Source organism: Eulemur rufifrons, chromosome 6 (assembly GCF_041146395.1).
Source record: "Eulemur rufifrons isolate Redbay chromosome 6, OSU_ERuf_1, whole genome shotgun sequence".
NCBI classification, from domain to species: domain Eukaryota; kingdom Metazoa; phylum Chordata; class Mammalia; order Primates; family Lemuridae; genus Eulemur; species Eulemur rufifrons.
In genome coordinates this window covers 95,765,206-95,788,697 of record NC_090988.1, presented here as the reverse complement: position 1 = coordinate 95,788,697, position 23,492 = coordinate 95,765,206, and the positions used below count along the sequence as shown (strand labels likewise).

At 52.4% G+C, this 23,492-nt stretch overlaps 1 protein-coding gene and 1 non-coding gene across 2 annotated transcripts; both read right to left on the bottom strand.

Moving 5' to 3' along the window:
* Positions 1-1,035: 1,035 nt before the first annotated feature.
* INCENP (inner centromere protein) lies at positions 1,036-23,041 on the bottom strand. Its single transcript, XM_069470113.1, has 17 exons — positions 22,902-23,041; positions 22,358-22,471; positions 20,650-21,476; positions 15,891-15,942; positions 15,620-15,677; positions 15,386-15,503; positions 14,233-14,284; positions 13,706-13,823; positions 13,499-13,633; positions 7,495-7,604; positions 7,289-7,409; positions 6,762-6,884; positions 5,642-5,811; positions 3,891-3,969; positions 3,642-3,749; positions 2,615-2,765; positions 1,036-1,250 (listed from the first exon to the last, which is right to left on the bottom strand). The coding sequence occupies exons 1-17, from the start codon at positions 23,039-23,041 to the stop codon at positions 1,036-1,038; spliced, it is 2,691 nt and encodes an 896-aa protein (XP_069326214.1).
* Positions 7,773-7,879, bottom strand: LOC138385521 (U6 spliceosomal RNA). The gene has a single exon (XR_011233755.1). It is a non-coding gene; the product is annotated as a U6 spliceosomal RNA (small nuclear RNA).
* Positions 23,042-23,492: the final 451 nt, after the last annotated feature.

The following is a 23,492-nucleotide window of genomic DNA, read 5'->3' as shown; positions in this document are numbered from 1 at the left end:
AGAGCAACTGGAGACAGCAGGTAAATGAACGGGCCTTTCTATTGGGTGTGTACCAATAAAACTTTTAAAAACTGGGTATGATTTGGCCTACAGACCCCTGTTCGAGGGATAGAGCAGTGGCTGGTGGGCATTCAGAAGGCAGCAGGCAGCTTGCAGGCAGGCCCAGGGCCAGCTTTCATGGGCGCCGAGCATTCAATGAGTGGTGCCGGGTTTTATTGCGGGAAATATCTCACTGCTTGCAAGCACTGGTCCCAGGATGGTTTCAAGGGACATCCCTTTTCTACTCAGATGTCATGCTTCAGCAGCATGTAGCCTTTCTCAAGTCCATTCGCCACCCATGCAGCCAGGGTGCAGAGGCTGGGGCCTAAGTGGCAGAGCTGTCAAGACCCAGGTCTTCCCCAGTGAAAAAGCTCCCCTTTACAAACAGGGAGCACCCCAGAAAAACAGGAAGCAGCTTCACCTGCTCCATCACAAAAGTAACTGAAGTATTCCTCAGGGGTTGTCCCGGCAGTGGAACCACCGCCTGTGGCAGCACCTCTGGCGGTGGGACCCCAACACCAGGTGACTCTGATGTACACCGCAGGTGACAGAACAATGGCTTGGTCCTCTAGCCCTTCTGGTGGCCCAAGACACAGGGCTGCAGGGCCAGAGGCCAGGGTACCATGCTGAGGCCCCCGTCTTAGTAATATTAACAGCAGGCTTAAAGGAATATACTTTATTAATCTAGCTCTCAAACACCAGAGACTAAAATGCTAAAATGCAGCTGGAATTATAACAGTCTATTTACAGAGTGCTATCTGTAGGCCAGGTGAGCTGGGCCTGGTTCTTCCCCAACCACCCACCAAGCCCATCTTCCAAATAGGCCCAGGGCCACCTGCCACCTGCAGCAGAAATACCAGCACACAGAGGACATGTATATACACCTGACCAAGCCCCCAGCCATGGCATACCAGGAGGAGGGCACCAGACCAACACAGAAATGGACAGACAGACACAAACAGGAGTTGAGACCGCTGGCAAGGCCGTGGGCCTGCCTCAGTACTTCCTCAGGCTGTAGGCCAGGCTGCCGGGGACTCTGGTGCCCTGCAGTGGTGGTGAGTTCCAGACTGCAGAGCTGGTGCGCTTGTGGTAGCGGGGCTTGCTCTTCTTGAAGATGTCCTCCAAGTCCAGTGGGAGAATGATTCCAAAGAGCTCCAGAAGGTTCGGTGGGTGGTAGTACTGGTGGATTATGGCCTGGCTGAGCAGGGTGCCTGCGGGGGAATGCAAAGCTGGTCGCTGCCTTGGGGCTCTATAAACCACCCCGTTCTGTCACCCTCTCCAGCGCAGCATGCCTCTTTCAGGGCCCGCCTCCTGCCTGCACCAGCAAACACTGAGATCACTCTTACTCTACCTTCTCACTGCCTTTGCCAGCAGCTTAACTTGCACAAAGTCCTCAAGAGTTCAGGTGGGCCAGGCACACGCTGAACCCTAGACTATGTGAGGTCACTGTCCCCCTCACCACCTGGGAGGTGGGTACTTATTCTCCCCATTGTGCAGATGGGGAGATGTGCCCAAACGCACACAGCTAATAATGGCAGAGCCCAGGTTTGGAGACAAGTCCAACGCCACAGCTTAAGCACGTGACACCATCCTCAACCACCTTGGTCAGCAGCTTCTCATCAAGCCTACAGAGCCAAAGGTGCAGGATGCAGGCCAAGGGGACTCCTGGGCCGAGGCTGTGGGAGGATACAGCCCCATCACCAAGGCTGAAGGAGACCCTGGGTGACAGGGGAAACATGCCCCCAGCCCCTGCTTGGCTCCAGGTGCTACTCTAAGGGCTCACGTCACTCTCGATAAACCTTCTCAGGTGGGTCTTCTCATCACCACCATTGCACAGATGAAGGAACTGTTTAAGCCATCTTCAGTCAACTATGGTTAGGTGGCTTTGCAGCCCCTGCTTGCTGCTACCTCCCACATGACTTGACACTAGTAGTTAAGGAGACTAAGGCAGATTCTAGTTACTTCGCGGTTCAAATGAGGTGAGACTCATGAAAGCAGGTTGTTTTCTGTAGAGCGCTGACCTGCTATGGGATTCTAAGCCTTTCCCTCTGGAGAGTCTGCACCCCACCCTGGCCCCCAGCCCAGCAAACGCTGCGAAGCACTCACTGTACCCACCGGCCCCTGTCCACTTGGGCAGGTCTCGCGCCCTGACCTGAGGCAGCACAGTCACACTCACCCACACTCCTGTCTAAATGCTGGGGCCTGTAAACTCCGGCCAAATCCTGCTCCAGTGCCCACGCCCCTCCTCAGGGCCTGCCCAGCCTTCCCCAGCTGGCTAGAAGCCCTGGCTCTAGCTCTAAGCACTCTCCCTAAACCCTGTCACCACTCACAGCTCTACTCCTGTCCCAGGTTGCTTATTTGGGTCCAAGACTCTTTGGCCCTGCTGGGTGGAACTCGAAGCCCACCGGCCTCAGGGTGCTCCACCCTCCCCTGGGCACAGGCCAAAGTCTCAAGCCACCAGCCCGAGGGCACAACAGCCTCCCAACACCTGCAGCGGCCCACCCTTACTTCCAGGGCCCTGGAAAGTGAGGACGGGGAGGACCCAAGTGTCCTAGGGAGCCCAGGCCCTGCTCACCTCTAGCCCAGGTGGGGATGGGCTTCCGGGGCTGGGCCTCGTCATCGGTGGAGTCATCGCTGTTCAGATCCATCCCATAGTCATCCGGATTGATCTTGGGGGGTCTCTTGGGCCCTTGTGGAGTCATTTGATAGGAGGTACAATCTGGAGACTGGAAAAAATAACCCTCCGCTGCATTCCTGCATCTCACCACCAAAGGGTGCCGCTCACCTCCCCCCATCTCACAGGAAATACAAAAAGGTTCAGGGGTCACTTTTTAAATTTAAAAAGTCACAGGACATACAGTACTCTGCATCTTCCTTTTTCATGTTAAGTTATAATATACTGCAGACTTTTTTCCAGGTCAGTGTGTCTAGGTTCACCTCCTGGGAACAGCTCCAGGGGACTCCAGGATTTGCAAAGTAACCATCCCTTGTGGATGGACATTACTAACTCCCAAGTTTTCAACATCTTAACTATGCTGCAATGAAAATGCTTCCTCGTCCTATCTTCTGTTTGGTAACAGAACTGAACTGAAAATAGAGTAAATGCACATCAACAGGAGCTGGCTAAATTCCAGCACAACTGTCTGATACACAGCCACTGAAAGTAAGAATTTATGTATGTGGAAATAGATGTCTACAATACAGTAAATGGGGGAAAAAAATCAAACTGACAAATTGTATGTGCCCATTTAAAAATATGTGTATGAGTATTCGAGAGAGACAGTGAAGATCTGTGTGTATGCCTGTGTACAAAATGTAAAAATCTAGATGCATACACACCAGCTTGGTTTTCCAGAGGGTCCTTCCTTGCATTTTTTTTAACTTTATACTCATAAAGTTCACTTTCTTTTTTAAAACGAATTCTACTTTTAGAATAAGAAAGAATATACATGTCAAAAATAGTAAAAAAACTGGGCCAGGTATAACTGTCCTCTTCCTTGGGGTCCTAACATATATAGTCTGTGCCTCCAGCTATTGGAAAGAGAGTGATCAGAGTGGGGGTCTCTTTCCTGGGAGCCCCTCCACCAGGGCCCAGGACGCACCTGCACATCCACGGTCATGTTCAGGCCTTTGCTGGCCCCTGCCGCCTCCTTGGCTTTCTTCTCTTGTTCCTCTTGCAGCCGCTGCTCAGCCAGACGCTGCTGTTCTTCCTAGAACCCAGGCAGCAACAGGGTGTTAGGGAGCCGTGCCCTGCCCTGCCCTGCCCTCCCCACGCAGCCCCTGCAGCAAGAGCCCAGACCAGCCTACAGCGCAGACTCCACGGGAGCTGCCACCTCCAGAGCTCCCCTCACCTTCTTCTTCTTCTCCTCCAGTTCCTTCTGCAGCCGTTCCTTCTGCAGCTGCAGGGCCTTCTCCCTCTCCTGCAGCTCCCTGAGGACCAAGCAAGAGCCCATCAGGGCAGCAAACAGAGCCCCAGCCCCGTTCCATCCCTGCTAGGAAAGCCAGTCCCAGCAAGACATGTCCTAGATGGTGGGATGGCAGAATGGGCACCCAGCTTAGAGCCAATGGCTGCACTTTTGCCCCAAAGGCCAGGCGCGTGCACACCGAGGGTGCAGGGAGTGCGACCTTTGCAGTCTACCAAGATTTGGCCCCCACTCTTCCTCGCAACATAAGTCTCTAAGCCTCACTTCACTTTTACACAATGGAGATTATAACGTTTTCTCCAGGGTCATCACGAGAATCAAATGGGATGATCCAACATATTAAAAGGATTTGTTCTGTGAAGTTTGGATTCAGTCAAAAGGCTGCACTCAAGGATCCAGAAGGCCATGTGTGGCCCCAAGGCTGCAGGTTCCCCACCCCTGCATGCTGTTTCTATTCATCCTAACCCACTGGACAGACATCTGGTTCCAAGCATGAAGCAAGGGAGGGGTGGCTGATGGGCTTGGGAATCACCTCCACAGTGCACCAGTTCATGACCCTGAACAGTCATTGAACCCCTCTGAACCTATTTCCCTGTCTGTCAAGTGGAGCTGACGGTCCCATGCCACAGTGGGCTTCAAGTGAGCATTCAACAGAGAAACGTGGGTGAAGCTGCAACATTATGACTATCACACCGTTGCCTTCAAAGTGCTCAGCCCTGCTGGCACCATGCAATTCTAAACCACATATGTTAACTGCCCCCTACACTTTCTCCCCTTCCTGGACTCGTACATCTGATTCTGCCAAAGGGGGGGACCAGAAAAACTTTGTGTCGATCAGATGGCCCTGATGCAATCCAACCCTCTGGCTGTGACTCCTCACTTCTCCAATAAGCCTGCAGCCACCCAAAGATGGACACAGAAAAAAGTGCTGCCTGGTATTTCCCAGGAGGCACAGGTAGGAGAGGGGACAGCTGCCAGGCCTGCATGTCTGCACACACATGCCGGCATAGTTCTCTACGTCCACACTCAAGGGCACGGGGTCCCACACCTATCTCCTGGCCAACACTGAGTGTGGCTTATCCCCCTTGATGTCCCCGGGACTCAGCAGAGCCAGATGCAGGGTAGGCCTTGGATAAATGCCTGTAAAACTACATGTGGAACTCCTGTCTGTTTCACAGAGACCACTGCATCTGCGGAGCGGGAAGACCTCAGGGGTGCCTGGATCCACAGTTCCCAACGGGGGGCAGTCGGAAATGCTGGTGGCACAACCTGAGTTATCACCACCAGGGGAGGTACATTTATTTAGTGGGGACAGGGGCCAAGGATGCTAAGTTCCTGCAATGTACCACAAAGATTTCTTCTCTCCAAAACGCCCGCGGTGGCCCTATTGAGAAATACCAATTCATTCTATGATCCCTCCAGCCCTGTCAGTTGAGGAAAAGACACCAAAGGGGCCAGCACAGGCAGTTGGAGGCGGAACCAAGACAAGGCAGGCCTGCCCATTACTCCTTGAATCTCCTGCAGCCAATGGGCAGCCTAGCCAGGTAGGCCACCAGCTGTGGGCCTCTGGGTTTGGAGCCAAGGAAAGCACCTGCAAACCCCCAAGTGGAAGTGGGGGCTGCATCTAGGTGAGGGCCACACACAGAGGGCAGGCGCTCCCTGGCCAGCAGGCCCCTCACCTCTCAGCCTGGAGCCGCTCCTGCTCCCGCCTGCGTTCCTGCTCCGCCTGCTGCCGCTCCTGCTCGCGCCGCTCCGCCAGCCGCTTGGCCTCGGCCGCCTTCCGCAGCCGCTCCTGCTCCTCCTCCTTCTTCTTCTGCAGAAGCTCCTGGTGCCGCCGCTCTTCCTCCTCCTGAGATGGAGAGCAAGGTCGGGCGCTATGGCCAGGCCTGGGCCACAGAGGCAGAACAGTGGCCCACGAGGAGGGAGGAGGCTGAGGGAGGAGGCCTGCCCCCGCCACAGCCCAAGTGCCTCACACCAACCAATACAGGGGCAGATCCGCGGGACAACCCAAGGAAGGCTTCGCAAAAATCACCACCACCAGCCTGAAAAAGCATCTTGCGACAACTTCTGCTGCTGCAGCAGCAGATTCAGCAGGTGAGGGACTCTGGAGCCAGACTTAGCTGTGTGACACTGGGCAAGCCGCTTAACCCCTCTGGGTCAAGTTTTCCTCATCCATAAAATGGGGACAACAGTCATATCTACACCACACAGAGTTGCTGAGTTTATATGCATAACACACTTAGAACAGTGCGTAGCACAGAGTAAATAAGAAACCTTAGTTATCAGTTATATAAGCCCTAATGACGGATCCGCACTCCCTAGAATCATAAGACTGAGAGTCCCCAGGAAGAGCTGGGTGGAACATTCCAGGGATGGATCGTAACAGTAATCATGTAGAGAACCTTTGGCATGTGCCGGGCACTACCTGAACACTTTACATACATCAATACATTCAATCCTCACAACAACCCTATCATGTAGACACCACTTCTACTTGAAGCAATGGAAGCACAGAGAGGTCAAGTAACCTGCGCAAGGTCACACACCTAATAAATGACACAGCTGAGATAGGAAGTCTGGCTCCAAGTGCATGCACTTAACCCTTCAACTGCCACTTCTACAGAAGGCAGGTTCTGGTCACCATCCCCCTCCTGGAGGCATTTGCCGAACCTCCTTCTGGGCTTGAAGCAGCACCATTGCCAGGAGCCACCCCACAAAGTGGGGTGCACCCAGCAGGTCCCCATGGCGCTTAGTGCCCGTCCCGCCAACCTCCTCTCCAAGGCCTTCCTGCATTCGCACCTGTTGCAGCCACCTGAGCCTGCGCGCCTCCGCCTCCTGCTTCCTGCGCGCCTCCACCTCCTCCATCTTCTTGGCTGCTGCCTTTTTCTTGGCTTTCTCCTCTGCCAGCCGCTCCTCCTTGGCCTGCAGAGCCCACCCACATGCGCCCATTGCAGTAGCCCCACACTCAACCCTGCAGTGTGGGGCCCAGAACCCTGCGTGACAGGCACTCCCTGCTCCTGCACACCTGGCTTGTTCCCCACAGCCCAGGGAAGAAGATGCCAGAAGCTGGTTCTGCCCAGGAGCATCAGAAAACCGACTCTCGAAGGGCTGCTGGGAAAACCCACAACTGAGAGCTTCAACCCTCAGCTTAGCTCTGAGTGGACTCTAGGGCCCGTGTGGCAAACAGGAGAGGAGTACAAGGCCTCAAACCTGTAACTTTCCAAGGAGTCCAGTCCCAACCCTCGGGCCACCAAATCTGAACTGCTTGGGCACCCCCCCAGGGCCCAGCCCACCTGAGGCTCGGCCACCCTAGCCCAGGCTCACACCTTCTCAGTCTTCTCATCGATCTGAGCAAACTTCTGCTCGATCTGTTTCTTCTTCTCCTCCTTCATCTGCTCCACCCGCTCGCGGGCCTGCAGCACCTTGCGAAGGCGCTCTTCACGCTTCCTGCGGGGCACAGGGCAGTCACGGGGAGCCCCGCCAAGGCTGGGGCAGGCTGGGGCCAGCTGGGGCCGGGAGCCAGGCCACTTACAGCTTCACCTCCTCCAGCCGCCGCCTCTTGTCCTCCTCCACCTTCTGTCTGCGCAGCTGCTCGGCCTCCTCCTTCCGCCGCAGGTTCTCTAGGCGCTGCCGCTCCTTCTCCTGCGGGGGTGAGGGAGAGACAGGACGTGAGTGAGGACAAGCCCCTGACCCCAAAGGCTGCTCACAGTCCCCAACAGCCCACAGCCACATGGGTGGCAGCATCAGAATAGTTCTTTTGGGTTTTTTTTTATAATTAAAAAAAAAATTTTGAATTTTGAATATTATATTTTAATAATGGAATGCTTCACAAATTTGTGCGTCATCCTTGCGCAGGGGCCATGCTAATCTTCTCTGTATTGTTCCAATTTTAGTATATGGGCTGCCGAAGTGAGCACCAGAATGGTTCCTAGAGGTGGAGATGCCCCTAGCATGCCCTCCATCCCCACCCAGGCCAAGGCCAGCATCTCCCCTCCCTCCTCCCAGGAGCACCCAACTGCCTCCCATCCAAGGGCCCAAGCCACAGGTGCCTCAAGTGAGCCCTGCCAAGTTGTAGGCAGCATAAACATCAGGCTCAAAATTGGATTTATACACTGATTATAACTATGTAAACAGTGCATTTGAAAAGAAAATGAAGAGAGAAGAAAGTCCCTTAGAAAAGGTCAGAAAGGCAGCTTTGAAAGTCACAGTTAATGACCCCCTATTTAAGGGGGTGGTAGGTACACAAGTGTCAATCCCAGCACTCCCTGGCCAAGGACGAGACTGGTGCTTGTCCCAGAATGAAGCCCCACACCCAGTACCCCATCCTGGCTCCCACCAGACTCCTACCACTGGGTTCAGTGCCAAGCAGCTGCCTCTGTCTCCCCACTGGCTACTGTTGATATCCCCTGGCCCCTGGCCCTGACCCCAGGAGAAGCACTCCCACCTAGAGACCTGGACCAAAGGTAATACATCCTCCTAGAGATGAAGAGAAGGCGCTCTGGTCATGGGTAAGATAGAGTAGACACACACTACCTATTTCTCCCTCCAAACACAGCTACAAAACCTGGACAGGACACAAAAAGCAGTCACTTGAGGCCTCTGAAAAGAAAAAGGATCAGGCAGATGGGAGAAGACCAGACTTCCAAGCAGCACCCCACAGCGGTAAGTTCGCCATTACCTTTCCTCCAGCCTAACTCATGCGGCCTGAAACCCCAAAGGAGTCGCCAGGGTACAGACAGAACTCCAGGAAAAGCCCTCCAGTTCTGACTCAAGGAGCAGAAAGGGAACATCCAACACTCAGTGCAGAAACCTCGTTTTTGGTTTATTGTCTCTTCTCCTTTCCCTTGTGCTCTAGCCCACAAGAACCTTCAGAGTGAAATCTCTGAGGAGAACCTTCCTCTCCAAACTATGGAGCTGTGATCTCAAAAGTCTGGGCCAAACCCTGTTTATTGCTCTTGTCTTTCTCCGTCCCCCTGATAGGTGGCCCTGGACATGGTCGTGGAAGCACACAGCAGAGCAGGGTAACCAAAGCCCCAGTTTCCCAGCTGGAGGACAGAAAGAGGAGCCTCAGAGAACCAGAAAGTGCTGAAGAGCTCAGGGAAATAATACCACAGGTTACTGAAGAACTCCTGGGTGCAACTCCAAGCTGCAGATGCTAGGATCTGACCCTAGTTGTCACACCAAAGACTTTGAGAACTAAACTAACAGACCACTTTCCAGGTCCCAGACTGACTGCAGACTAGAACACACCTAGGACAGAGCTGAAGAGCACAGCAAAGCGTCTGAAATTGGAACTAACACTGGAACCACGTCCTACAGAAGGCAGGCTGGAACCTTCAGCCTGAACGTAACCAGGCCAATTGCTGCTAAATTGCAATGTTGATAAAAATATCAATATTCTCCATACATTTAAACAAGACCCAGAGTCTCACAGCATAATATCCAGGATACAATCAAAATTACTCAGTATGCAAAGAACCAGGAAAATCTCAACTTGCACGGGAAAACACAATCAACAGACACCAATGCCAAGGTGACGCGATGCTGCAATCACGTGACAAAGACTTTAGCTATTAGAAAAATGCTCCAACAGTCACCACAAACATTCTTGAGACAAATGGAAAAACAGAAAATCTCAGCAAAGAAATAGAAGATATAAAGTACCAAAATGAAATTTTAGAACTAAAAATACAATAACTAAAATTTGAAAACTTACCAGATGGGCTCAACAGCAGAATGGAAAAAACAGGACAAAAATAGTGAAGTTGAAGATAAATCAATAAAAATTATCTAATCTGAACACAAAGAGAACAAAATATTGAAGAAAAATTAACAGAGCCTCAGGGAAGTATAAGACAATACAAAAAGGTCTTCATTCGTGTCACCAGCAACCCACAAGGAGAGGAGAAAAGGGAGATGCTGAAAAAAATGTGAAGAAATAATGGCTGAAAATGTCCCCAAGTTTGGTGAAAGATATAAACCTATGATTCAAGGTCAGTGACCCACAAAAAAAAGGGTATCAATCCAAAGAAATTTATGACCAGACATACTATAATCAAACTGCTGAAAACTAAAGACAAAGGAAAAACGTCAAAAGCAGCCAGAGAAAAAAGGACCTGTAGGGGAACAACAATTCAAATGACTAAAGATTTCAGAAATCATAGGGGAGACACAGAAGATTTTAACATGCTGAAAGAAAAGGACTTTATATCCAGTGAAAATATTCTTCAGAAATAAGAGGTGAACTAGGTATTCTCATTCGTTGCCAGTATACCTGTGTTAAAAGAATTGCTTAAGTTCTTCAGATAGAACAGAAGTGATACCAGAAGGAAATGTGAATATCAGGAACAAAAGAAAAGCAACAGAAATAACAGATTATCTGAGTAACTAGAAAATTGTTTTCTTTTCTTTTTGAGTTCTCTAAAATGTTTGACAGCTGAAAGCAAAAATGATAACATGTCTAATGGGATAGTCAATGTATATAGATGTAATTTATAAGACAACCACAGCATACAGTAGGGAAGAGGAAAGGACAGATACGGGGTGAGATTTCTACATTCCAAGTGAACTGGTAAACAGATTCTAAACAGACTGTGAAAAGTTAAGTATGGAATGCCCAGAACAACCACTGAAAAACTCTCCAAAATGATATACTCAAAATCACAATAGATAATTAAAATGGAATACTAAAAGATGTTCATGTAAATCCCCCCCAAAAGACAAGAAGAAACAGAGGGAAAAACAGAGAACAAGTAGACCTAAATCCAAACATACCATTAAATATAAATACATCAAATAAGACATTGTCAGAATGAATTGAAAAAAAGAAAACCTGGCCCGATTATATGCTGTCTATAAGAAACTCACTTCAATTACAATTATTTAGGTGGATTTGAAGGCATCATGTTGAGTAAAGGAAGCTAATGTCCAAAGGCATCATATCAGTCAATATAATTTATATGACATCGTCAAAATGACAAAACTACAGAGATGGAGAACACGGATGGGGTGTGTGTGACCATAAAGGAGTAGTAGCAGGGGGCATTTTGTGAGTGATGGAAATGTCCTGTACCCCAATTGTGGTGGCGTTACATAAATTGATACATGTGTTATGATTCATATTTAACTGTACCCCCAAAAAGTCCACTTTACTGTAGGTATAATTATTTTTTTCTGATCTTTTTTTTTTTTTAACATAGTACACTGTTTAAAAGATGAAGAGAGAAATGGAAGGAAAGAGAGATGCCAGGAGCTATGGAAGCCAAGCTGGGTACAGACATTGGCCTTTGGGGGGCCCCATGTGGAAGGAGGGGGTGGCCTTCTCCAACTACCCAGAACTTGCTTCTCCTGCCAAGCCATGCCTGCCTGTCTCCTGCTAGGAAAGCCCCTCAAAAGCAGAGGCCAAGTGGCACCAGATGCGATCACCCCTACCCCACCTTCTTCCTGCTCCATGAGCCAACCAGACTCCAGCTTTCAACACTGCTCAGCAGAGCAGGTTTTCATCCCAAAGCTGGAGTCTAGTTCCCCAGCACAGGTCAGAGAACTCATCCTGTTGCATTGCCAATTTTATAGGAGAAAACGTGGTGCTTTGGAGACATTCATGTCACAGAATCTGTGTTTCTCCTCTGTCCAACCCACAAATGTAGGCTGTCCCTGCTCTCTAGGAGGCGGCCAGCAGATGGTAGGAGGAACCATAAGCACAAGCAGCCCCACCTGCGTCCAGGGCCCTCCCCTGAGCAATCTCTGCCACTTGATACCTGGCCCTATGCTGACTGCTTGACACTGTTACTCTCTGGTTCACCAAATCTCCATGTAGTACCCAGCTGGCCTCTTCGTTTGTGGCCCAGGAAACTTAGGCCCAAAGGTTAAGAAACTTGTCCAAGGCCCCAAGGCCCCTGCAAACTTCCTAGGCCCCAATCTCCTAGCTAAGGACTGTCTGCACCCACCAGATGCCTGTGCAGGGACCTGGGATCCCCAAAGCAGGGAAGGACAACTTCCTGTGCCACTCTGATCAGACTGGATGGGGCACAGGTGGCCCCTCATAGGAGGAACAAGTCCAAGTCTTCTGCACGCTATGGGCCCAGGTGCCTAGCAGAGGCCTGGAGTGAAAATAGGTGCGTGAGGCCACACAGCCCGCTTGCTGTGGTATTGGAAGGCATGCTGTCACCTTGTCCAACCAGAGGTGGCAGGCCTCTGTTCAGGAGAGGCAAGTTCAGGGCCCACCTGGCCAGCTGCTGCGAAGCCCCTCCCACCCGAGCCCCTCAGCTGGAGGCAGAGGCTCTCCCTGCTGCCACAGGGCATCACTGTGTGGCCGGGAGGAAGAAAGCCTGCAGGAGCTATAGGAGCGAAGCGGCTGCAGCCTTGGCAACTGGCACAGGGAGCTGCGACATGGGGCTGAGTGGGTCTTTCTCTGAGGGCCATTTCTCTGAGGCTCCTTGCTCATGGCCAGGGGCCTGGCTCAGCTCAGCTCTGACTGAGGTGCCTGAGAAGAGAACAGCTCCTGTGGTTTGTTTCTAGACACCGCCACTGACAGTTCCTCTGTCACCTGGCATGGCAAGACCTGGCCTCCAGCCTCAGTTCAGACCCAGACTTCCCCTCCCCTACCACCTCCCCAACTCAAGGCTACTGCACAGGTCTGTGACCCAATCATCATCATCATCATTATCATCATCATCATCATCTCAGCGTCTCTAAGGAACCAGAGACAACTTGTCTGTTCTCTTCACAGACCCACAGATCTTGAGTGGGGCCCAGTCTTGGGGAGATGGCTGTCCGGGAACACTTCAAGCTGTGGCCCTGGTGAATAGCCACAGGCCACAAGCCCCTTGCTTCTTCCTGGGAGCAGAGTTGAGGGCAGCGAGGGCACTGCACAGGGAGGACACGGGCCCCAGAACTTCTGGGCACCCCCAGCCAGTGCACCCCCACTGCCCATGTTCCTAAGGCTCCCCTCCCGCTTACAATGTTAGTGCGTCTACAGGTGCTGTCAGTGGTGCAGGGAGAGGGCTACCGCAGGTAAGTGCTAGGTGGGGCTAGGTTACCACACAGGAAAAGGCTTTACTTACAACGAAGCTGCACTGTGGAGGAGAGGAGACAAGGAAAAAGCCGAGTTAATGCCATGCAGAGGGCATCCTGGAAGGCAGGCCATGTGCCCGGCTGTGCCAACGTCTCAGGGCCTGCACCCTTTCACCAGCAGCACCCACCCACCCACCCTCCTCTCACCTAACCCTCAGCCCCAATGGTGAAGGTGTCCACGTGTGCCCCTCACTGTGCCCACTCAGACCCCAGGGCCATTGGGTGGCTGGGCAGTGCAGGGATCTGCTTGGCCAATCCTGCAACTTCTCAGCCCAGAACCCGAGACTCAGGGCTCACAAGGTCAGGACAAGGTCCCCAGATGTCGAGGCTGCTGTGGCCACAGAGGCTTGGGCCTGCCTCTGCCCAGACACACGCTACTCCCAGCAGCATAGGGGACACACTAGAGCCTTCAGCCATGCAGCCCAGCTCCTGCAAAGCCCAGCCTGGGACATGGGCTCCCTCACCTTGGGGTCCACACGCAAGGGAGTGTTGCGCTTAATGAAGGACTTCATGACGCTGCCACGAGGGGCTGAGGTTGGGGTCATGAGTATTTGGTTCCTCTGCACCGTGTGCAGGAAGGTCCGGAGGGGCCGCACCACCTGCAGACAAGGACCAGCGTCAGGACTCAGCAGACAGGGCAAGGAACACAGGGAGGGCGGGTTCTGGATCACCTTGCTGGCCGGACAGGGCGAGGAGGGGGTCTTGCTCCTGGGAGGCTGCAGCTCCTCGTCCTCCAGGTGTAGCTCCTCATCCAGCTCACTCACTGCCTGCTTATAGCTGCGCTTCCTCCTGCCAAGGCACACACAGCAGCGTCACAGGGCAGACCGCCAGCCCCAGCCACACCCCACACAAGGTCACCCCCGTGAACAAAACTGGGCCCAGGCCGTAGGCCTCTAGACTGAAAGTGACTACAGAGCTGGGGTCTCATGATCAACCCTCTGCTGCCTACTCAAGAGGAAGGGAGGCAACCAGTCCAAAGTCATGGCCAGTAACAGGGTCAACCATTGGGTACTCCACTCCAGGCCAGTACCAGTCCTGTAAGCATGAAGCCAATTCTTTCAGAGCACAAGGCCATACCCTGGTCAAGAGGCTAGGGAGCCCCTGACCACACATCCAGTCTCCGAGTGAGGACTCAAGGTCACATCCCTCTGGGCCCCTCAAAACCGAGTCACCCACACACCCCTTCCTAGACGCAAACCTGACACTCTGAGGTGGCTCTTTGGGCCCATCTGCTTGATCGGTCTTGACCTCTGTGAAGAGAGCAATTTCAGCAAGGCTGCAGGAATGGCGGCACCGGGGTGACCATGGAAGGGTTAGGGGAAGGTGTGCCCTGGCAATTGCTGCCTTGGAAGGAGCAAAGCTCCTTCAAACATTAGTGTTAGCACTGACTGGCCTTGAGGAATTTATAGACATCAGAGCCCGGGTTGCTCCCTGGAGCCCACAGACCACTCCCCCCAGGCCTGGCCTTTGTGACAAGCATGGCAAGGCAGGACAGTTCTATCTGGGAGGCCCCATCCATGTCCCACCCACCTCTAACAGTAAGAGCTGTGTGCAGATGCCTCACAAAAGCTGAAGCTAACAGCTCCTTACATAGCTTCTAAATCCCACTCCTCCTGGCCCTTCCAGCTGGTGCAGCAGTGACAAGAGGAGGGGACGGCTCCCACTGTAGGGTCAGTACATTCTGTTTCACTGCTAGGAGAAAGCATCCCTTACCCCGAAGGTTCCTTGTAGCAGCCCTGGGGACTGTGGGGCTGGCATACCATTGACCTTGACCCCATGGTAAAGAGGAGGAAGCCATGTCCAAGATCTCACAGCTTTAGTCCTCTTCCCGCCAGTGAGAGAAGTGCCCTTCCCAGGTAGACATGAGCCAGACCCCAGACACCCCCAGTAGCCTGGGAAGCCAGGCAGGGCTCCAGGCCTGCTCCCAGAGCCCACAGTTCTCCTGCCCTCTTTAGACAGGGAAGGACCTACAAAGGTGCCAGAGACAAAACAGGAGGCCAGGTAGGTGTTCAGACTCCCGGCCCAGTTCTTCCCACTGCCCCTTGGAGTCAGGCTTAAGGCCTTGACCTGGCACCTTCACATTAATACCCCAGTTCAGGCCCCTCCCCCGTGTCCTGCCCCAGCCAGCCATGGACACTCGTGGGGCACTCAGCAGCAGCTCCATCTCAAAGGTGGGAGATGGAAGCTAAAGACTCAAAGGAGATCCGTGCACTTCCCTAGCCCGGTTTCATTTATCTTTGGCCTATTAACCCAGAAAATGGGGCTTCTTCATCCCCAGAGAGAAGGTGAGGCCAAGGCCACCAAGGCCTGCTGCACCTCGGGGGATCTGCATGCCAGCCAGAAACACTCACCTTGCTGCCCTTCAGAGAGCGTTTCCTGGCCACTGACTATAGGCTTTGGGTTGGGCGTACTAAGGGCAATCTTGGTGGCACTGTGGAGCCTCAAGTTATTCCCATCGTTCTCAGGGGCCTGCAAGAAGAACTAAGGCTTTAGGGTTCCCATTTGGAACCCAAGGTCCAGGACAGCTGCAGTGCAGAGCAGGGGCCCTGGACGAGGCCTCCCTTCCCCAGCCAGCTGCCTCTTACCTCTGGCTCTGCCGACTCCACAGGCCCATCGTCCTTGCTGGGCTTCTTCTGCTTGGGGCTGAAAGCAGAGCAAGGACACTGTGGGAACCTCAGCCAGTCCAAGCCCTCCCCCACAGGGAGCTCCTCTCCCACTCCCTGGCCTGGCCACAAACCCACAGCCCCCTTGTAAGATGGGAGGACAGCTCATAGGCTATCTCCACTCCCTGGCACTTGCCTCCCTCTCTGGGCCCCACTGTCCCTGTCCACCCCCAAGCCCTAGAACTCAACTCACCCAACTTTCTGGGGCACCTCAACATTCAAGAGCCTCTCTAGGTAACTGTGACCTGAGGGAAAAAACAAAGGAACAAAAGATGCCATCAAACCAGATGGGTGCTATTCTAAGAGGTCTGGGGAATTAAGTTCTGGCCGGGACTTAGCCACTGTTCCCCTGCACTAGCCATGGCGGCCCCACTGTGCCCTGGGCCCTCACCCTCAGCACACATCCTAGCATCCTCAACAGAGCTGCTGGCTTTATGTCCCCTGCTACTTCCTAGCTGGGAACATGCCTGTCTGAGGGCATAACTTGTCTCCTTCACTGGGCTGGGAGTATCGGGGGAAGGGGGACGGTATCTGACACAGCTCCAGGATTCCAACTTCCAGCATGGGGCCCAACACAAAGCAGCCTTTTCATTCAACAAATACTCACTGATTGTCTACTGTGTACTGGGCCAGGTCCCCAGGACCCAATCGTGAGTAAAACAGACAATAGTCACTACCTGGTCTTGATAATAAGAATCAGATAATCCTATCAGGCCGGGCATGGTGGCTCACACCTGTGATCCTAGCACTCTGGGAGGCCCAGGCAGAAGGATTGCTTGAGCTCAAGAGTTTGAGACCAGCATGAGCAAGAGCGAGACTCTATCTCTACTAAAAATAGAAAAAAATTAGCCAGGTGTGCTACACACCTGTAGTCCCAGCTACTTGGGAGGCTGAGGCAGGAGGATCACTTGAGCCCAGGAGGTTGAGGCTGCAGTGAGCTAAGATGATGCCACTGCACTGTACCCAGGGCAACAGAGCAAGAATCTACCTCAAAAAAAAAAAAAAAAAGGAGAATTTTGAAAATGTGTATCCACTACTGGGAGCTTCACAGTTTCCCAATACCTAAAGACTTTTCTGATAAGATCAGAAAACAAATGTTTCCTTTTTTGATATTACATAACAAAGAATGTCAATATCTGGAAGATGTGCATAACTTGGTGAACCAATATTTTCCAAATGATCAATGTGAGAGGTTATAAAATCACACACAGCTAAAAGATCCATTCAAAATGCAAGATAGACCAATGTGGAATCAATGACATTGAATTAAATATTTCAGATCCCACACTGCAATGAGCCTTTAAGAAACACTTGTTGTGTTGGGTATAATAACAAAGAATACACACAATTATCTGCAAAAGCTAGTAAGATATTCCTCCCTTTTCTAACTATACATCTGTGTGAGGCCAGATTTTCTTCAGATACCTTAACCCAAATAGCAAAATGCAACAGATCGAATGCAGAATCTGTCTTCTTTTAAGCCATACATTAAAGAGATTTGCAAACTGTTGGATAATGACTACATTTTGTTTTAGAAAAGTTATTGCTTCATTAAAAAAACTTATTTTAACAGATAATAGGCTTGGTTATTTTAATTTATATTTATTTATTTTTTTGTTGTCTTTTTTTTACCACATGACTACAGTTGCATATTTTAATTTTTAATATTAAAATATTAGTATCTTAAAGCCTTTAATATTGAAGTATTAAATCATATTAATATAAAAATAAATAGTATTTTTAATATTTTTAAATTCTTCAGTTTTAATTTCTGATACATTGATTATCAATAGATATACCCTAATAGTCAAGAGCTTTTTAAGGTCCTCAATAATTTTAAAAACTGGAAGCAGGTGCTGAGACCAAAACTTGACTGACACTGGTCTAGGAAAAAGGAAAAGCTCCTGCCCAGGCCAGGAGGCAGGGAAAAGCGGCTTTTTCAGGGAACGGAAAGATGGCTGGCTTGGCTGGCGCATCCTGAGCCCCAGGAACGTAGCCAGAAGTAGGGCTGAGAGGCAGCCAGGGTGAGGTCGGGGTGCCCAGGGTCTCAGGGAAAGAGGGAAGAAATCCGGCTAGCCACAGAGAGAAGGGAAGCAGGACCTTTCTTGGGTGTAACAGTCAGGCTCGGGGGTGAGGGGAACAGCTGCAAGGCCAGGCAGGCAGTTATGAGTGGTGACTGCCCCCTCCCTCAAGGTTCTCCCTGATGAGGGGGCAGAAGGGCAAGAAGATACCCACATGAATGCACAGCTCCCCCAGCACAAGGACTGGAATGTTAAGTGCCACCATCATGCCACTGGGGCCTCAGAGCCAGTCTGGTGGCAGGGAGGTGGACTAAGGCCTGGCAGAGGGACCAAGGGGTTCTTCCCCAATGCACAGGTGGCCAGGAGCCCTGAAGCAGCTGCCCTGTCCCCTGCCTGACCACCGCAGAACTGCTGCCTGGCAGCCCTCTGCAGCAGGTGCACACCAGGCCAGGGGCAGGGGATTCATGTCCCCCACAGCAGCTCCTCATCCCAATACCCCACACTGGCTTCCAGACCCACATGCCCATCCTTAACTGCCAGTCTGTCTCACTTCCCCACTCCCCTGCTGCAGGTGTTTCCTTCCCCCCAAAATTAACAAGTTGCACTCAAATCTTTGCATCTAAGGCTTCTTCTGGGGGAACCCAAACCCAGTCCCCATCTCAGAGTTGCCCTTGAGCCACAAACCAGAGCCTGGGGTCAGGAAGGCCTCCAGGAAGCCTTCTACTCCATCCCTGCCCTATGCCCTTATAGTTCCTTATTCAGGGTCAGCCTGACCACACCTACACTGAGCGTCAGGGACACAGCTGTTCCTGGGTCTTACCGTTTGTTTTGTTTAAATAAGATTTACAGAGCATGTACCATACTCAAGTACTAGGATGGCTTCTCTACTCACATTCAAAGCAGGTGTTATCACCATTTCACAGATGGGGAAACTGAGGTTGAGAGAAGGGGTATGCCAAGGTCACCCAGGGTCTGTGTGACTCCAGATCCTGGATCTTGCTTCTTTCCCTCCCTCTTCCTTGCACCTCAAGGACAAGACTGGGCTTGTAGTCAGATAGACTTGGGTTACACGTGCCAATGAAATCAGGAGCCCACCCGTGAGCAGGAAAGGGGCCAAGGAGGAAGTCCCATCAGAAGGGCGTAGGAGCTGCAGATCTGGTTATCTGCCCCACCAGGCCCTTCCTCTAGGTTCACCTGCCCCCTGGCCCCCTTCCCAGGATCAGATCCAGGCCTGAGGAAATCTCCAAGGCAGATCTGAACCACCTAGGTCCTTCATGGAATCCAAACATGGACATTGTGCCAGACAGCACATCTGCACACGCCCAAGCCCCGGTGCAAGCCCTGTCCCAGGCAGTGCTATTCGCCAGGAAGAAACCTGCCAAGGTGAGGTGCCCTCACCTGCCTGACGGACCATGCCTGGGGTTTCCCACAAGGCCTCCTCTGCAAGTGCCTACCTTTCTGGACAGAATGAAACATGCGGGGTTCAAGCCCCACTTCCCAACATATAGACTCTGTGGCCTCCTTAAGCCTCAGTTTCCTCCTCTGTGAAGTGGGGGAATCCCAACAAGCTAGCAGTGCTGCTGCAAGGCCCAAATGAAATGACCTTTGCTTTTTACAAATCGTAAGTACCAGGCAGATGCCAGCTACTATTTAATACGGATTAATATAAAACCTGGTCTGTTTTATCCTTTCCATCAGTCCACTGCTTCACTCATGCTCTGGCCTGGACCCGTGCAGCAGCTGCCTACCTCGTCTCCTGCTTCCTTCCCTCCCTTCCTCTTGGCCATTTGTCACAAGGTGCCAGGAACCTTCCAACAACCGTTATCAGGCTACTTCCTCTGCTTCAGAGGGTCGAGCTCAAGCTTCTTGTGAGGCACATGTGTCCCAAATACCCCATCACTTGCTATTTTAGGCCTCAGGGTCTTTGTACAAGCTGTTCCCTCTGCCAGGAATACCTATCCCCACATTTTTCCCACCTGGCAAAAGTGTAGCTGTCCTTTAAAACTCTCCCAGCTCAGACCCCACCTACTGATGCAGCCAGCCCCAACTCTCCTCTGTGGCTCATAACACCTGCTCACAGTGGGCAATGGTCCCCAGAGCTGAGATCTGATGATGACAAGATCAGCTAACATTACTGAGCCTTCCTACACACCAGGTACCAATCTAAACATCCTGTGTAGGTTAATCAAAGCAAGCCTCACAGTGACACTATCATTATCCCCAGTTGACAGGTGAGGAGCCAAGGCCCATGAAGTTTCTGAAACCTGCCCAAGGTCGCAGGATGGGTAAACAGCTAAGCAGGAGCCCAAACCCAGGCCGTCTGGCTCCAGAGCTATCTTGGTTCTCCCCCTCCTGCCCCTGATCAGATATTCAGTCATCTGTTCTCCCAGAATGAGCCTGCTACAATGAGAATTCACACCTCCAGACCAAACAGTTTCGCTAATAGGAAGCGGTACACAAACACAGTGAATTTAAATAGCTTCTGCAGAATAGGAAACGGGGAGGAAAACACTGGCCCTGGAGAAAAAGACCCAGGTTCCAGCCTAAACATGGCCATTAACCACAGGGACACTGTGGCCAACTCCTCCAACCTCAGTTTCCCCATTTGTAAAACAAGAAGATTGGGTTGGATCTGTACCTTCCAATATGGTAGCCACTAGCTACATGTGGCTATTTAAATCTAAAAGTAAAATGTAATACAATTTACAATTCAGTTCCTCGATCAGACCAGCCACATTTTGAGGACACAATAGCCACATGTGGTTAGATGGTGGCTACTGTACAACACAGCACAGATAGGGAACGTTTGCATCATCACAGAAAGATCTATGGACAGCTCCTTGCTAGATGGTCCCTCAGAAACCCTCCATCTGAGCCAGGCACCAAGGACCACCCACCATGCCCCCGATATGGACAAGCCCCCAGACTCACAGATGATGCGGGCAGAGGCCGCTGGCTCTTCGGCAGCCTTCTTAGAGAGCCTTCTGCTTGCCCTGTGTACGGTACCCTCTTGTTTGGCCACCGGGGAGTACTTTTGGGCCAGCAAGTCTTGGGGACCCGGGGAGGACGGGGCAATCAGGCTACGCCGCGCTGACCGAATGTTCACAGGAGAGCCCGTGGGCGTGGAGAAGTTATGCGGCAGGCTGGGAGACAGCACCCGCTCCTGCCACGGACAGTCTGGAGAGACAGGCGAGTCTCGCGGGCCTGGGGAGACCCCTGCAATCCTGAGCTTGGAGGCAGACCGCCCTGTCCCGACCCCTCGACCCTTGGGGTGCTGGGGTGTAGTCATCAGGGAGCTCACGGTGACAGACTCCAGTCTCCCGGCCTCCGTCTTTTTGGGCGTTGATTCTTCATCCGATGTCAGGACACCCTGTGAGGCTGGAGCTGTGGCTGAAGATGGGGTTGGGGACGGAGCCTGAGACAGAGCCTGGGTGGATTTCAGCTGGGTGAAGTGGTGCTCAGCATTCTGGCGCTCTCTGAGGCCTATCTCCACCACGGGCACCAGCTGGCCCTGGGCAAGGTTGTCCTCAGGCTTCTTGGTCAGCACCATAGGAGACTCAGGGGGGGATGAAGGTGTAGCCAATGTCATGGAGGCAGCTGCAGCGGCAGCGGCAGCGGCAGCTGCGGCCGCAGCACGAGTCACCCGTCGCAGGACTGAGCCATTCTCCCCCACCACTGTGGCCAGCTTCTGCACGTTGTCCTTGCTACGGAGGCGCCGGGAGCTCAGCTGGCTGCTCCGAGTCTTTCTGCGGGATAACCTGCCAGAGGCAGCAGAGCAGAGGCTGAGACAGCCTAGCAGGGCAGAGGCACCCCAAAATTTGAGTTGGGCACACTAGTCTCCCCAGGAGATGGGAGCCACCAGCTTGGATGGAACATGAATTAGAGGGCTTGGAGGCAAAAGATCTGAGGACCTCTAACCCTGAGGACATTCCTGTCTGAGCCTCAGTCTTCCCAACTGTAAATTGGGGATAATGCCACAGTCCTCACAGAACTGCTAGGAAGATTAAATTCATACAAACCTCCCTCTCCCTGAAGTCACATTCTGCCAAGCCCTGCTGAAAACATTACACACGTGCTCTCACTTAACCTGCAAGACAGCCGTGAGAGGTAGGTACCATCATCCCCACTTTAAGGATGAGGGAACTGACGCTCTGAGACGTGGAAACTCAACCCAAAGACTGCTAAGGGGCAGAGTTGGAGTTTATACCCAGGCCTGACCCCAAGACCCTGCCTCTTTCTCCAGTGCTCTGCAGCCCGATCATTCTACGGGGAATTACAACAAGCATGGCGATAGGAGGACAGGAGACCAGCTGCCTGGTCCACACCTCTGGTTGCTCTCACCTAAAAGGAGGTCGGTTTCTCTTTCTTGTCCCCCCTCTGAAAATCTTTCCCATCCTCCAAGGCCCAGGTCAAACAGCCCCAGCCCCACCATAACCACACATGCACCATCTGGACTCCATGGTCTCAGGTCATGCTTTGCTTTCCCGCACCCTTTGGCCCCTCAGCGTGACCCACGTGGCACCCATCACCAGCCCTGCAGGCTGCTACTTCCAATCAACACCTTTGGAATCTAACTCTCCCAGACGGCACCAAGCCTCCACAGAGTCCACCTGCCCAGCTCGCCCTCCCCTGCCCCTACCTTTTCCTTATGGGGTCTCTGTTTTCATCCTGAACATAAGAAACCCGTCTCTTCTTCCGTCGGTTCTTCTGAGAAGGTGTTTTGGGCATCAGTTCTGGCTCTTTGTTGAATTCTCTGTTTGGTACAAGGAGGGTGACATTCAAGGCTGCCTGGGAATCACTCTCCTACCTGACCTAGCACCTGCCCATTTCTTGGCAGTGACAGGTCAAGCTGGGGTGACCAGCACCAAGCAAGCTCTCCAAGGCCATGTGCAAGTTACTGGCTAGGCACTCAAGGTGTCCTCCTGGAAACATGGCAGGGAAGCAAAAATCACACCCTAAGAGGGCCAGCCCAACCAACTATGGTGAACCAAGCAAGGGACTCTAATCTCTCCTTCTTCTTCCCATGACACTAAGTCCGGCCCCTAGCACACTGGGTACTCAGGAGGGATCCGATAGGCTGTCCATTCTGTCTGTCAAGTAGGGCTGTTCTGTCCCCAAGGCCACACATAGCAGCCCAGGAAGCCTGTGGAGTCCCCACCCCACCGGCGTGCCCCTGCCTTCACCTGGTGAACATGCGCTCAGCCTCCTCCTGGATCTCCTCGAGCCACACCAAGTCCTTATTGTCCATGTTGCAGAGAAACTCCATGAGCTTCTGGTCACAGAGCTCTAGCAGGTGAATGGGCCCTGGGGCTGTCGTCCCCATGATGACTGTGTCTGGTGAAGGCAGGGACAAGAGGCACAAGGGTTCAGGGTAGAGAGGTGGTACCTTTGACAGGGGAAGAGGCTGCCAGGCCACACGCAGCACCCACCTCCCAATCACCACAATCACCCAGTGTCTGAACCAGGGCCCTGCCCTGCACACAGCCACTCCCCAGAGCTGCAGAATTCCAAACACCAATCCTCTAGCCTCATTTCTACAAAAAGAAGGGCCCTTCTACTCTACCTCTTCAATGCCTCCCCATGCCCTCCCCCACACACAGCATGGCTGTCCCCCAAAATCCACATTTCCCAGCCAATCCTGCTATCAGTGGTCCTCCTTATAAACGGTCTTTTCTGGGCTTAAGATGACAGGCGCTGCCACCTGCCTTCCTCGATCAGGGAGAAGCAGCAGCCACCTCCGTGCCCCTCTCTCCCTGCCCAAACACAGTCCTGCT